Here is a 16633-nt window from a genome sequence, read left to right on the forward strand (position 1 = left end):
TCTAGATGAGTGATCACACCATCGTGGTTATCTGTGTCATTAAGATCTTTTTTGTATAGTTTTTCTGTGTATTCTTGCCCCCTCTTAATATCTTCTGCTTAAGTTAGGTCCATACCATTTCTGTCCTGTATCATGCCCATTTTTGCATGAAATGTTTCCTTGGTATCTCTGATTTTCTTGAAGAGATCTCTAGTTTTTCCCATTCCACAGTTTTCCTCTATTTCTCTGCACTGATCACTGAGATTAGGCTTTCTTATCTCTCCTTTCTATTCTTTGGAACTCTGCATTCAAATGGGTATATCTTTCCTTTTCTCCTTTGCCTTTTGCTTCTCTTTTCTCAGATATTTGTAAGGCCTCCTCAGACAACCATTTTGCTTTTTTGCATTTTTCTTGGGGATGGTCTTGATCACTGCCTCCTGTACAATGTCATGAAGCTCCATCCATAGTTCTTCAGGTACTCTATCAGACCTAATCCCTTGAATCCATTTGTCACTTCCACTGTATAATTGTAAGGGATTTGATTTAGGTCAAACCTGAATGGTCTAGTGCTTTTCCCTACTTTCTTCAATTTCAGTCTGAATTTGGCAATAAGGAGTTCATGATCTGAGCCACAATCAGCTCCTGGTCTTGTTTTGCTGGCTGTATAGAGCGCCTCCATCTTTGGCTGCAAAGAATATAATCAATCTGATTTCAGTACTGACCATCTGGTGATGTCCATGTGTAGAGTCTTCTCTTGTGTTGTTGGAAGAGGGTGCTTGCTATGACCAGTTCGTCCTCTTGTTAAAACTCTGTTAGCCTTTGCACTGCCTCATTCTGTACTCCAAGGCCAAATTTGCCTGTTACACAAGGTATCTCTTGACTTCCTACTTTTGCATTCCAGTCCCCTATACTGAAAAGAACATCTTATTTGGGTATTAGTTCTAGAAGGTCTTGTAGGTCTTCATAGAACCTTTCAACTTTAGCTTCTTCAGCATTACTGGTTGGGGCATAGACTTGGTGTGATATTGAATGGTTTGCCTTGGAAATGAACAGAGATCATTCTGTCATTTTTGAGATTGCATCCAAGTACTGCATTTTGGACTCTTTTGTCAACTATGAGGGTACTACTCCATTTCTTCTAAGGGATCTTGCCCACAGTGGTAGCTATAATGGTCACCTGAGTTAAATTCACCCATTCCAGTCCATTTTAGTTCACTGATTCCTAAAATGTCAATGTTCACTCTTGCCTTCTCTGTTTGACCACTTCCAATTTGCCTTGATTCATGGACCTAACATTCCAGGTTCCTATGCAATATTGCTCTTTACAGCATCAAACTTTACTTCCATCACCAGTCACATCCACAACTGGGTGTTGTTTTTGCTTTGGTTCCATCTCATCATTCTTTCTGGAGTTATTTCTCCACTGATCTACAGTAGCATATTGGGCACCTACCAACCTGGGGAGTTCATCTTTCAGTGTCCTGTCATTTTGCCTTTTCATACTGTTCATGGGGTTCTCAAGGCAAGAATACTGAAGTGGTTTGCCATTCCCTTCTCCAGTGGACCACATTTTGTCAGACATCTCCACCATGACCCATCCATCTTGGGTGACCCTACACAGCATGGCTCATAGTTTCATTGAGTTAGATAAGGCTGTGGGTCCATGTGATCAGTTTGGTTAGTTTTCTGTGATTGAGGTTTTCAGTCTATCTGCCCTCTGATGGAGAAGGATAAGAGGCTTATGGAAGCTTCCTGATGGGAGAGAGGTGGAAACTGGGTCTTGTTCTGATGGGTGGGGCCATGCTCAATAAACCTTTAATCCAATTTTCTGTTGATGGCTAGGGCTGAGTTCCCTCCCTGTTGTTTGACTTGAGGCCAAACTATGGTGGAGGTAATGAAGATAATGGCGACTTCCTTCAAAAGGTCCCACCCGCTGCACTGCTGCATTCCATGCCCTGGACGCCACAGCAGGCCACCATTGACCCACGCCTCTGCAGAAGACTCCTAGACACTCACAGAGAAGTCTGGGTCAGTCTCTTGTCAGGTCACTGCTCCTTTCTCCTGGGTCCTAGTGCGCACCAGGTTCTATGTGCCCTCCAAGAGTCTGTTTCCCCAGTCCTCTGTAAGTTCAGGCAGCTCTGTGGTGGGGTTAATGGCGACCTCCTCCAAGCGGGCTTATGCCATACCTGGGTCTGCTGCACCCAGAGCCCCTGCCGCTGTGGCAGGCCACAGCTGAGCCGTACCTTTGCAGGAGACACTCAGACACAGTTCTGGCTCAGTCTCTGTGGGGTCTCTGGGTCCTGGTGTGCAGGTTTGTTTGAGCCCTGAGCGTCTCTGGCAGGTTTTTGGCATTTGATTCTAAATGCGATTTCGCCCCTCCTACCATCTTGCTGGGGCTTCTCCTTTGCCCGTGGAAGTGGGGTATCTTTTTCTGGTGGGATCCAACATTCTCCAGTTGATGGTTGTTCAGCAGCAAATTGTAGTTTTGGAGTTCTCGCAGGAGAAGATGAGCGCGTGTCCTTCTACTCTGCCATCTTACACCACAAATTCACTACTAATTCAAAATATGTAAATAAGAATTTTTAAAAGTACATAATGATATCATTTCAAGAATTCCTGGGAATTCTGATTCTTCTTTCCCAGACCCTAGAAATATTAATTTGGAAACCCTGTAATAATCTAAACCCAGAAATGGTGAAAGCCAGAAGGCAGACGTACATCGGAGACCAGATAGACAAGTCCATCACGGCTCCTATCCACCTCAGGGAGCAGTGCCTGAGGAGATGATGGGCTGCCAGCAGGTGGCAGCAGTGAGCACAAGCGCTTAGTTCTGAAACCGGACAAGGCCAGAGAACTTGAGAGGACTCACATTCAGAAGCCTCTTAGAGTTTTAGTTTTAAACTATTAAGATATTTAACCTGTCAACTGCCTTAATTAACCTATTATGATTATCTTTTCACTTGCTTTTGACTGTTTAACCAAAAAAAAAGTATAATGGTCTCTTGTTTTCAAAGTAGGAAGCATGCCTTAGCTAGAACAGTAGCACATACCTGGCATTCGATAAATAGATGTTAAAAAAATTAAAGTGTGACATTAATTAATGAGAGGAACAGAGAGTACTTTTATTTGGAACTGACATTTTTTCCATAAGTCAAAATTTTGCAAAACTTTTTTCCTGTAAAGAAAATGTTGTAATTGAATAATAGATTCTCTGCCATAATCGTAATAAACAAACTTTTATAAAATAACTGCACACCATTTTTATCTTTTTAAACTTCAACCAATTGGGGTGAGTGAAGAGTCAGCTTTAATAGGAAGTTTTTAATTTCTTCAGGGATATGGTAAAGATTATCTTAGCTGAAGTTAATAGGAGATGCAGATGTACTGATTAGCTATAAGACAAGCAGGTCAAAGTAAATAGTCTTGTTTTCTCATTGTAAATTTACCTGCTCATCCTTACATAAAATAGGATACAGACTACACCACTGCATATCTGGCTTCCCTGCTGGCTCAGATGGTAGGGAATCTCCCTGCAATGAAGGAGACCTGGGTTCAATACCTGGGTCAGGAAGATCCCCTGGAGAAGGGAATGGCTACCCACTCCAGTATTCTTGCCTGGAGAATCTCATGGACAGAGGAACCTGGCGGGCTACAGTCCTTGCGGTCGCAGAGAGTCAGACATAACTAAGTGACTTTCACTTTCACACTGCATATACTGTATATAAAAATGGGATCTGGTTATTCAAAAACCTTTTTTTTTTGTATGTAAATATATCAGAGTATTTGCCAAGATTAGAAGTGTATATCAAAGTCAAGGCCTGTGTTAGCACTGCTAGTCAACAACTAATTCTTGAATTTCGTTATGCTAAAGATACTTCAGAACATAATATTAACAATTTAGCTAGTTTTTTTTTTAAGTTCTCTTGAACACTGTGAACTATGTCACAGTTTGAATCCAAGGAATGTCACTTCAATAAGATGCACTCATATCCAATGTCTGCTATAATAATTCTTAGCACATATGGAGTTCCATGTGTCAGACTCTGCATGGAGCACTTCACAGATTTCAACAACCGCTTCCTAAGCCTCCTGAAGTACTATTATTCTCCTGGCTTTACTGGGGAGGACATAGGGGAGGAAACCAAGAAAATAAACAACAAAGAAATCACGTCTCCATTCAGGGCTTGATGTGTGGGCTGATGTAATAGAAGAGAGGTTCATGGAAACTCCAAAAGAAAGAGGGCAGATAAAGCTGGAAACCTATGAAAAGACTAGGTTCTAAGCCAAAGTGGCATCTTTGGATACTTTGGCCCACTAGGGATAACCATTGGTTTTCCTTTGCCAAAAGGAAAACATATTTCCTGTCTCACAGAATCCTGGGTTGTTGTTTTTTTTTCTCCTTTTTTCTATTTTAAATTTAAATTTGAATTGTAAATTATAGGACTCTACAGAGTGGTTCCAAACTCTATATTGTTTTTGCTTCTTTACCTCTGCCTTGAGAATATATCATGATATAAGAAAGTTAAATTGAATATATAAAATAAAAACCATAAAATGTAAAATAAAAATTTAGACTGCTAGGCTTTAAGATGAGTTTTAGGGGAGTTTGCTGTCTATTTTTATAGTTAGTGAAATAGTTCTTAACAAAATCAAGCCACATAGGCAAATTTAGCAGGAAGAGGTAACCTAAAATGTCATATGATAATAGTTTCAGTTTTTGCATGAATTAATGATGACTACAGGTAAAACTTAATAAAAAAAAAAAGAAGTTTGAGCTCCCCCTTGTGGTAGTTGATGAGAGCTAAACTCAAATTTCTGGTTCCTGGTGAAGAAAAGTACAGATACGTCTTAATAAGCCAGGAGAGAAACTGCATTTTTTTCAAAGGAGAAAAAGACCTGAAAAACACTGACAAATGGTTTCAAAATGTGCAAAAGAGGGCTCTTTATCTGAGGGACTTCTAATATAAGAATATCAGAGCGCACCCTTGGACAACATCCTGCCAAGAGACGGAGTGTATGTGTGTATTAATTTGTGATAATTACTGTTTAAAATATTTTAGTATGTGCATGAAAGTCCAGGTTTCCAGCTTATCTTTGACAAAGCAGAAGATCTGGAGGCCAGAGGTCTGCAACAGTTAGCAAGAACTGAGTATTCACCCTCCCTAAGTACAGGACAGAGCTCTTCATCTCACCACAGTCCCACTGGGTAACTGCACTTACTGTGCTGCCCTCTTGACTGTTGCTGGCCTCTGGGTTTGAACCCCTGTTAAAGGAGGAAGCCGATGGCCGAAAGGCTCCGATATGATTGAAAAAGCATAAACCACGGAATAAAAGACCCTTCTGCTTCCCAGCTTTGTCATATCCTGGCTGGATCACTTTGGCGGGGGAGGGGAAATAGCCCTGTATCTTTTAGCCTCCACGTTTTCATCACTTTCTATGCTCATCCAATCAGGCTGAGCTTTTATTTTCACTAAAATAGAGTAGTTTGTAGAGCAGGTATGGATTATACTCTACAATACTATTTTTAAAGTGTTTATTTCTCTAAAACGGGCAAATTATGGTCTTCTCAAACTATCTAAATTCATGGTAATTTAAACACTTTTTGTACCCCCCCCCCCTTAATCCCCAAGGGATCTTAAGTAATGAAAAAAATTGGAAGAATTTTTCTGTCCCTCTTTCATCAGTTATGTCTCAACTCCAGGCTCATCCTCTCAAACAAGCTTTCCTGGTTACCTTGCTAAAGCAAACCTCCCAGCCATTTACCTTATTTCACCCTGGTCTTAGGGCTTCCTAGGTGGCGCTACTGGTAACGAACCCACCTGCCAATGCAGGAGACCTAAGAGACTCGGGTTTGATCCCTTGGTCAGGAAGCTCTCCTGGAGAAGAGAATGGCAACCCGCTCCAGCCTTCCTGCCTGGGAAATCCCATGGACAGAGGAGCCTGGTGAGCCACAGTCCATAGGGTTGCAAAGAGTCGGAGGCAACTTAGCATAAAGAAGCACCTTTTTCTTAGCCATTGTCAGCAGAAGCAGTTGCTGAAACCATGGGTAATGAGTAAATGAGTAAATCCATTTCACCTACCTTCACTAATTAAGGTCGGTTGACGACTTACACATTTTTCAAGTGGCAGGTAACCTAAACAAGAAGTTGGCTTGTATTGTTTCCCAGAAACTGGCGGTTAGCTGTGTCTAGTCAGAGCTGAGCTGGTTAGGACTGGATAGGACCGCCCGGCCGCCAGCGGGGCGCGTGCCTTTTGACCCCGGCAGGCAGGAAGGCTCCACCCCCTTCATGGAGAGGCCCGTCGGCCAGTTACGCCTGCGCAGAACCACGACTCCCGCCGCTTTCTCCAGTCACCCTGCCCTCGCTTCCCACCTCAGACCCCCTGCTTCTTTACTCTTTATTCTGTATCCTCTCAATATACCCTGAGCCCCCTGTCTTCCAGGAGGTGGCTGTTCGCCCATCTGCCTGCGTGGCTGCTGCTGCTAAGTCACTTCAGTCGTGTCCGACTCTGTGCGACCCCATAGACGGCAGCCCACCAGGCTCCCCCGTCCCTGGGATTCTCCAGGCAAGAACACTGGAGTGGGTTGCCATTTCCTTCTCCAATGCATGGAAGTGAAAAGTGAAAGTGTGAAGTCGTTCAGTCGTGTCGGACTCTTCTCGACCCCATGGACTGCAGCCCACCAGGCTCCTCCTCCGTCCATGGGGTTTTCCAGGCAAGAGCACTGGAGTGGGGTGCCATCGCCTTCTGCGCCTGCTTGGCTGCCTGGTGAATAAACCCTCTCATTGCTACAAACCTCCGTGTCTCCGTGTTTTGTCTTTCTGAGCATCAGGCAAGCGAACCTTTCGGGAGCCTTGTTCTTGTTTTCATTTACTCTTTCAGTTATTTGGTTCATTCCTTTGTTTTTGTAACGGTTTCTTGTGTGTTTCCTCCCTATGGAAAGAGGTCTGCTATGTTCAGCGCTGTGTTCTAAAACCTATTCCAGTGCCTGATGCTAACTGCCCACGGATGCATCGGTGTCTTACGAGGTAGTGTTTCCCAAGCTATACCGAAGACTGGTTGGTTGTACAGTCTCACGTGCTGTCTCCAAGGAGCTTAGAAGAGGAGGGACAAGTGAGCATGTCAGAAGTCCAGCTGATGTTCTCAAGGAAGGAAGAGACAGCCCCTAGAACCAAGGAGACGAGCAGTCACCTTGCTGGGCAGTGCACAAGCAGGTGGGGATCACATCTCAGCTGTCAGTCTGACCCCGAACCTGACACTAAGATTCCTCCTAGAGGGGCTTATTGGATTCACTTAGGAATACTCAGTATGGTTTGTGACTGACTTGAGTTGTTACATTTATTGTTCATAATTTTTTGGATCTGGTTCTAAACTTCAAGATGAGTCTTAGAATTAAATAACTTGGAAAAATGGGAAGAGAGCTAATGTCCTCATCCCTAGGGCCAAATCTCTCTATTAATCTTTTGCAGTATATCACAAATCAGTGTGCATATCAACAACAGTAAGAGGCCAATCAAAAGCCATGTGACCAACGTGCTTAAGAAAAATTAACCACAGATGCTGGTCACAAAGTGATAATTTTTTTGATGATAGGCTCAGGAAATGGTATGACTTAACATTCAACCTTGACATTGACTCAGGAATATTACTCCTGTATCCCAGAAAACTCTATGATTCCCCATTTATACTCCACTGGTTATAAAGCACTAGAAATGATAGCACAAAAATGACTATGTATGTTTGTCAGATCTTCTTTCACAGCCCGGACAAGACACTGTAAGCTTGCTACCTTCCCTTTGACCTGAAATGTCACTGCTTTTAAGACACTTTGATTTTTTAAAAAGTTGTTATTGCTACTTAGCTGAAAAAATTTCCCTAGACTTTACTAGCCTTAGGTCCAAAGGAGATATTTATTAACATTAAGATCCCAGGTATTGTTGTGCCCAATTTGGGGGAAATAAACATTAATATTCTGTAAAGGGACACCTGTTTGTTGAGCTATAGTCTATGAACTGCTCAGTGAGGCTCATTCACTCTGAAGCTTGCTCTGAACTCTTATTTTGCTCCTCCGGTTCTTCAAACCAGTGCCTGAGAAGTGCCTGTCATGGACGTCTGCCTTGAGGACACCAGAATCCTTTCATGTGGACCATCTCCCCATGCTCCAAAGGCTGCCCCTTGATGATGGTGTCAGAGCAGTGACACAGCTCTGTGCACTGTGAGCAGAATGTCTCTCTTCCCTTCTGTACATTATATGTGCTTTCCAACAACCAACAGAACGTCACATGTACCCCCAGAATCCTCCCTGCACCAACTGGCCCCATCTGATTGTCTGCAGACTCTGTCTCTACTGGACTCTAATTGATTGCCATCTTCTCCCCAGCTTCCTGAAAGGCAGCTTCCCTCCCCTCACCCAACCCCCAAATGCAAATCAACTACTCCAGATGAGCAGAGGCCAGTAGCTCTAATCAGCTTATTGGAAACATCCTAGTAGCGCTAAAGCCCAGCTCTATGTACAATTTAATTGAAACCTTCACTAAAATTTATTCTATAAACTCAGTTTTTAGAGCAGCACTGTCCAATAGAAATGGAACACAACCACAAGTGCCAGCTCTGTGTCATTTAAAATTTAGTAGCCACATTAAAGAAAAAGAAATGAAAATAATTTTAGTAACTTTTTTTTATTTAACCAAATACATGCAAAATAATCTCTCCAATAATCAAAATGAAAAAAATTATTAATGATATATTTTACATTAGTTTTTCATACATACCATCTTCAAAATCAGTGTGTATTCTATATTTACAGCACAATTTAGTTTCATGTTTCAAGTTCTCAATAGTCACATGTGGCTAGTGGTTACCATATTGGGTCTCTCAGCTGTATAACATAGGAAAGAATTTTGAAAATTTTGAAATATTTTGCAAATGAGACTTTACAAGGTTACATGATTTCCAACAAGTCAGACAGCTAACCAGCAGCAGAGACATGACTTGAACCCCGAGATCCTGATGCTCAATCATATGCATTTTTATTCATTTAGTGCTGCTTATCTTAAATTTGTTAAGCCACTCTGTTACTAAAACAGTTCTATCTAAAAAATAACTAAGAATGTGGGAAAATAATGTGGACCGTTGTTTTTGTTGGTCTATAAAAGATTTGGTTTCTCCAACTGAATAAAATCCTCCTTGCAATTGTTTCTTGATATCTCCTTGAATTAAATCAATTAATATCTCATTTTTAAACTAGAACATGAGTAAATTTTTCAAAAGAAAATATTTGACAAAAAAGGAGAATGAGAGGTAATATTTATCCAGCTTTTAACTAGGTGCTAAATGATGTGCTACATGCTAAACGGTGCTCAGTGATTTTCAGCTTCATCTCATGTAATCCCTGCAGCAATTTGAGTGGAGACAATTATCTATTTAAAGATGAGATAATTTGAAGACTAGTGAGGATAAGTAAGTAGCCTGAGTCGGAAAACCAATAATGACTACAAAAAAATTACATGGCCATTGAGTGACACTCTTCAAAACAAAACTTAAGCCTTGGCCCAGAATCCCGGGCCTATACGCTTTCCTTCCACCACCCAGTGCCCACAATTATTTAGTTGTCTGTGGACTTGAAATACATGGAACCTTTTCTGTGACACAGATCCAAAGGCTGAGTGTTTCCACTGGCTCTTATCTACTGTTTCCCTGGGGACAAACATTTCCCATGGAATCAATTCATTCATGTTCCATTGAGATCAGTTGTAATTCCAGCTCTTGATCCCTTTTACACTGGGTTAATTTTCACCTGCTATTTAGTTATTCCATCATGTTCCACTACAAATGTATTTATTAATTCTGAAGTCAATCCCCTAAGCACCTTACCCTTCAGGCCTGTTAATCTACCATCTTTTTCAGGGTTATCCTCTCATCACTCATAACAATATAAAATGTCATAAAATGTCATCATGCATAAAATGTCTCTTAATTAATGTCATTCAATTTGACCTGCCTTAACACATAGAGTAATTTCTAAAAATTTATAATAAATCCACTTCCTCCATTTATTTCCATTATCAAGTCATGTGGGAGATATTTGATCCCAAAAGAAAAAAAAAGCACTTTAGGATTTTAAAATTTTAAAATACTCTCTGCTCCTGTTGACTCACAGTCCTCATGTATTCAGTCCATGTATATAATTCCTGAAATACTTGTTATGTCTATAGGGCATATAGACATGCCCTCTAATTTATAAGCACATCTGCATTATGTACGTGTGTATGTGCTCAGTTGCATCCAACTCTTTTGTGAGTCCATGGACTGTAGCCCGCCAGGCTCCTCTGTCCACAGAAGTTTACAGGCAAGAATACTGGAGTGGGTTGTCATTTCCTTTTTCAAGGGATCTTCCCAACCCAGGGATCAAACCCATGTCTCTTGTGTCTCCTGCATTGGCAGGCAGATTCTTTACCACTGTGCCACCTGCATTACAGATTGTTAATTCCATGCCTGGATTACTTGACAGAGCAAGTAAGCGGGTATTTAGACAACCAACAATGCAGATTTTTTTTTCCAGAAAGAAGCATCTTCTAAATGACTTTCGGGAGTCAGAAAGCATGACTTCAGCATGCTTGAAAGTTTAGAGTTTTAAGAGTAATTTTTTAAAATTTAAAATTAGATATTAGGGATCACCATTAAAATTTCATTTTTCCATTCATAAAAATAATATGACCTTCACAAATTCTCTTTTGAACAGTGCTCTCAATTTTTTCCTTGAGTTCAGATGTACAGTTGAGCAGAAAAAAGGCATCTGAAATGGTTACCAATAATTAACTGGCAAATTGGTGACTGTGCTTTCCTATCTGAAGCATTAAATGATCTCTTAATTACTCTTTACAGTTCATCCTCATCACTCCCTTAGTGTAATGTGTTGGCTGGTGTGGAATATTTTTGTTTACAAATGAAAGCTAACACATAAGATGGACTGTAATAAGGGGTCTTATACTGTCTAGACCTTTTAAATCCACTTCTATCCACAGATAAGAGACTGCTCTTAATAGTGGCTTTGATGTTGAGAAAGTAATCAATGAACCTATCAGTTATTTTCAGGCAATTTATGGAGAGTTACCATTTTAGAGTCTTACAAGGAGCATAGGTATCTCTAATCCACTTTCAAGATGCTATTTTCCCCTTAAAATTCTTGGGGAAATCTTCAGAGGGTCAGCTGGGGATTTCAGAACTTAAATCACCTTCTGAATTTAAGCTGGATATATTTGAATGTCATGATCCACTTGACATGATCGATTACTAATCTGCTATGTTATGGAATATTCTATAACTTCATTTGGATTTAGGGAGTTTCTGTTAGTTTACATATGATGCACAATGAGTGATCCAGAAATTTTAAAATGTCCTGAAATAATTTTTGTGACATGGGAAAATGTTAAATAAGAAAATAGGATAAAAACTAAATATATCTTGTGATTCAAAATATTTTATCAAGTCTGTGTGTGTGCATGAATCTGAGAAACAAGTACACCAAATGTTAACAGAAGTTATTCTGGCTGCTGGAATTAAGAGTTCTTTTGCTTTTTACATTTTATTAAAATTTTCTAAATTTTCTCTAATGAAAATGTGCCACTACTATAGGTTTTTAAATGACCAAGGATTTGTATGAAAACTTCTGGGTGTATATGAAGATGTATGTTATATAACATTTAAGTTCCCAGAAGAGGTCAAGTATTTCAGGTCCAGAGTTTCACAGACACATTGTTCCATTATTCATAATTACTAAGTCACCAGGACCCATTCTGATAAAGGCAGCTGTACCATCCAAGGCAATCCATGACAAGAGAACTTTGAGAAAAAGAAATTTATATCGGAGCTTAATAACTCTTGTCACCATCCTATAATGCTGTTTCCTCCTCTCACTAGTTGTAAAAACAGGTTTAGGAAGTGGCATTCCCTCTTTCAGATGCTTGTCCATGTCGTAGGATGGGAATATTGAATATTTTCAGCAACTCTCCGGAGACTGAAAAAACTAAAATTTCTAAAAAGTGTTTAATTTAAATCAGGTGGATACTTAGGTCAGAGAAGGCGAGGGCAACCCACTCCAGTACTCTCACCCGGAAAATCCTATGAATGGAGGAGCCTGGTAGGCTGCAGTCCACGGGGTCGCGAAGAGTCGGACACGACTGAGTGACTTGACTTCCACTTTTCACTTTCATGCATTGGAGAAGGAAATGGTAACCCACTCCAGTGTTCTTGCCTGGAGAATCCCAGGGATGGGGGAGCCTGGTGGGCTGCCGTCTATGGGGTCGCACAGAGTCGGACACGACTGAAGTGACTTAGCAGCAGCAGCAGCAGCAGATACTTAGGTACTATAAAAACCTAACTTAGTTTTTAATTTATAGAAAGACTGGAAGTTAGCATATGGTGTCCTAATGCTTCTACACCATGAGCACTTGTTTGGAAAATACATTGCCTTTAGAAGAGCTTCCCTTGTGGCTCAGATGGTAAAGTGTCTGCCTACAAGGTGGGAGACCTGGGTTCGATCCCTGGGTTGGGAAGATCCCCTGGCGAAAGAAATGGTAACCCATTCCAGTAAGCTTGCCTGGAAAATCCTATGGACCGAAGAGCCTGGTAGGCTACGGTCCATGGGGTCGCAAAGACTCGGACACGACTGAGTGACTAACACACTTAGAAAGTGAAGTCCTTGAAGGTGAAGCCCTTTGGGGACAGTTTGTCATCTTGCATCATCTTCCTTGTAAAGCAAATCAGGACAAGGGAGTTTCACCCGTATTGTAAACTTGGCAACATGTGTAAATCAATAATGTAATCTTGTTACTACACAGTACAAAAGTAATCCAAATAGAAATAAGCACTAGCTTTATTTACTCATCTGCATTATAATCTAATGAGATAATAAATTCAGCCCGTCAACAGAATTCCATTTTGTACAGCATAGTAAAATTTTTCATACTGATCACAGAAGGTTCTTTTCACAATGCTACTGCTGTAAGTTAAATTGATTCAATTTAATTAACAAGCATTTATTCAGTGCCTACTGTGCACAGCACTATAACAGGCATACAAAAATTAGAAGATACGATCCCTGCTCATAGGGAGTGTACAATCTGGATAGGAAAGATGATTCATGCATCTAATTTTTTTTTAATTACAAATTACAGAAAAATCAGTAGAATAACAAACTCTGTGTTAAAGACAGGCGAGTCCAAAGGGAGCCTATAAAGAGAGTTATATGATTGGTAATGGAGGCTGGTCAGGCAAATTTGACCAGAGGAAGTAATCTTGAATTTGGTTTGATGGAAGTGATGAGCACATGGATTGGCAGAAGAATAGAGTGCTCACTCTGTGGCCAGGAGGAAAAACTCAAAGAGAGAATAATACAAAATTAGTAAATCAACTGTAGCGAATGGCAGGCAAATTGGCTTAGCTGGGGATGGGGTAGGGGTAATGGTGGAGACACTGAGTTAAGAGATATAATTGAAGTCATGAAACAAAGTTGGTTGAGTGCATTGATTGTTACTAGTCAAAGTCAATTTAAATTTTAACAAAATAATAATGCTTAAACATAGGTATAAATCACCCCCCTATAATAGTATGTATTTTCCTAACCTTAACAAAAAAGCAAAGAAAAAGTATAGAATTTTAGACTCCAAACTCAGGAGATATGGTCATTGGAGGTCGTGATCAGACTGTGATGGAATAGTACTCACTTAATGTTGTCATTTTTCTTTTAACTCACAAAGTTAGATTTAAAGTAAAGTAAGACTCATATACCTCCTCAAGGTGTCAAGACCTTCAATCCAGTGTTGATCAGGCCCCTAATTCACTTGGGATTTTTCTTCTAAAAAGCCCATTTCTTCTCATACTGAATCCAGCATAAACAAAAAGGTTTGGGGTATGCATTTGTGGATGAACCATGGATGGGGAGACAGAATGAAAAGGGAAAACAAGATAATTTCAAAAAAGTGAGTTAATGAATGATTACAATGAATACTTTATCAAGATATTTCTGAATTTAGAAGAAAAAAAGAGGGTGAAATATCCCCATTTCCAGACTAAGAAAACTAAGGCAGAATAAATGTATAAAATGAAAGTCCATATGAGGAAAAGATTTTTAAATTAACCCAGCAAGTAAGCTAGTGATCCATACTGGAGGACCACACACACTTTTAAACTCAATTCATTAAAGAAAATGTCAGGGGAGTGGTTCAGGGGAGAAAGTGGTGGTGGGGGAACAAATCCTTAATTTGGAATAAGGTAGAGACTCTTGTTTTTTTCAGTTAGGGCAAGTGATGCCTTGATTGATCAGCGAGACCTTGATAACCCATCAGGTTTAGAACAGGGTAGTATCAACTCTTCATGCTGTGTCCTCTGGGCCTTCATGAGAATCACTGACTTAGAAATGCGTGATGAGGAACACTTCTCGGCCTCCGGAATATCCATGAAAATTACTGGCCACCAGCAGCTGCAGCTATTCAAATTAAATAAATAAATAAGAGAGAGAAAGAAACAGAGAAAGAAGATAAAGAAGAGATAAGGAAAAATTAGTTTCGGTGTGTGTAATAATGGTTCTGAATGAGATGGCTTAAAAATCTGTATCTTCCAAATATGCTCCATGTTGCCATAATATTTTTTGCTGAATATCTCTATATTTCTTATTTTACAAAATCTGCACAAATTCTAAAGACAAGAGAATAAAAGTTCTCTTTTGCTAACATTTATTCATTCATTACTGCTTAAGTAATTAATATAGAAATGTATTCCTTTCAAATTTTTCCCAGTAAAAGAATTCCTCATTGTCCGGTAGATATTTAGTAGGTATTTATTGAGTGACTGATATATAAAGTCCTATATTAAGTCCTGAGGAAACAACTATAAATTAAATAGTCTCTGTCTTCACAAAGGTTATACACATTTTTAAACAAATTATGGGAAAATTTCAGAAAAACAGCATGCAATAACATCATATCACTATTTAAAAGAATAAAGAAAACAATATGCCTTAGCTAGAATTCAGATCTTAGAAGTCAGAACATTTTATCAATTATACCTCAATAGAGCTAAAAAAAATTTTTTTTAATACAGTTAAGAAACAAGTAGCAGAATGCAAAAAAAAAAAAAAGCACACAAAACATAAGACAAATATAATCCAAGGACATGGCATTGGAAGTTCTACATCCGCTTATGCTGCCATAAATGTTGGCCAACATAATAGGAATGTAGTATTGATAGACCCACAGAGAAACGGGGCTCAGTCCTGAGTGCTTCTCAACTTGGGGTAAAATGTGACTGGAAGTATCACATACCACACTCCTGTTCATTTGTGTGAACTAATAAATTTCTTTTCTACTTAAGCTAATTTGGGTTAAGGTTTTTTATTACTAACATTATTAATTATGGGGGAGAGAGAAGTCCTACTAATATAGTTTTAGAATTATGAATGAGGGAAGAGTTAGAAAAGATTTTCAAAAAATTCATCATTTTTCCATGTATAAGGCAAAACATATCAGTAATTTTGGCAAATAGTTTAAAGATTAAGAAAGACAGCACTAAGTCGTGTCTGACTCTTTGTGACCCCATGGACTGTAGCCTACCAGGGTCCTCTGTCCATGGGATTCTCCAGACAAGAATGAGTTGCCATTTCCTGCTCCAGAGTATCTCCCTGACCCAGGAATCAAACCTGGGTCTCCAGCATTGCAGGCAGATTCTTTACCAACTGAGCTACACAGGAAATTAAAAATTAAAGAGGTTCAAAAGTAAAAGAGGTTAATGAATTAGAGAACGCTTTGGGAAATCAATAATGATGAGCCCAGAGGATTCTCTTAGTATCTTCCCAATGCGTCCATCTATGTATGCTGCTGCTGCTGCTGCTAAGTCGCTTCAGTCGTGTCTGACTCTGTGCGACCCCTTAGACGGCAGCCCACCAGGCTCCCCCGTCCCTGGGATTCTCCAGGCAAGAACACTGGAGTGGGCTGCCATTTCCTTCTCCACCATCTATGTATGAAAATGGTCAAAATGGGCAGGAGAGATTGTATATCTGTCTCTGCTATTTGTATAACTAGAGGGATGTTTTCTTCATCTTCCATCAATTAGTAAAAGTCCTTTTCTATCACTAATGCTACTTTTATGTTCCTGAATTTTTGTCTTTTCTTTCTCCCACTGGAAAATAACTGAACTCTCTGGATCTGAAGACTGAAAGGGCTGAAAAGGTGGACTGTAAAGAGTATAAGATGACTTGCTGTGGCAATAATGCCTCTCTGCACAAAATGCCCCATTTTGAGAGGAGGGAAAAAAAAGGAACAGCGTGCTATTTATAGGGGAAGAAGAATGCAAACATAACAGAGCTCAAACCTGCTCGTGCAGCTGCCATTTTCTTGTTTCGCATTTTGTTCTCCAAAGCTTGCTAGCAATAAAAAATAGTAAAGAAGAACATGAGATTTCCTGGTGTTTTCTACAACTTGACATGAATGAAGACAAATATTTCTCTGTAATATATTGTATCCTACCTGTTTCATCTTCTTCTTTAGATCCAAATTTGCTGCCTTCTGGCCCTTTGCAGTGGCATTGAGATAATAGATGGTCAAACTAAATTCAAAAAATAAAATAAAATGTATGGTATTTTTCAGTTCTTCAAGATCTGCTT

At 39.8% G+C, this 16633-nt stretch overlaps 2 protein-coding genes across 2 annotated transcripts in view; one reads left to right on the forward strand and one right to left on the reverse strand.

Annotated features, from left to right (window-relative positions):
- The window catches only part of LOC122453369 (60S ribosomal protein L7-like), a 683417-nt gene that overhangs the window by 547593 nt on the left and 119191 nt on the right, over window positions 1–16633 (forward strand). The gene's annotated exons all lie outside the window — the stretch shown is intronic.
- TMC1 (transmembrane channel like 1) overlaps window positions 12910–16633 on the reverse strand; it is a 103620-nt gene continuing 99896 nt past the window's right edge. Inside the window, 3 exon segments of the mRNA XM_043486403.1 lie at window positions 12910–14461; window positions 16342–16393; window positions 16497–16575. Of these exon segments, the coding sequence (XP_043342338.1) occupies window positions 14439–14461; window positions 16342–16393; window positions 16497–16575 (154 nt within the window). The 3' untranslated portion in view covers window positions 12910–14438.

The sequence above is a fragment of the Cervus canadensis genome, chromosome 14 (genome assembly GCF_019320065.1).
Source record: "Cervus canadensis isolate Bull #8, Minnesota chromosome 14, ASM1932006v1, whole genome shotgun sequence".
Classification (NCBI taxonomy): domain Eukaryota; kingdom Metazoa; phylum Chordata; class Mammalia; order Artiodactyla; family Cervidae; genus Cervus; species Cervus canadensis.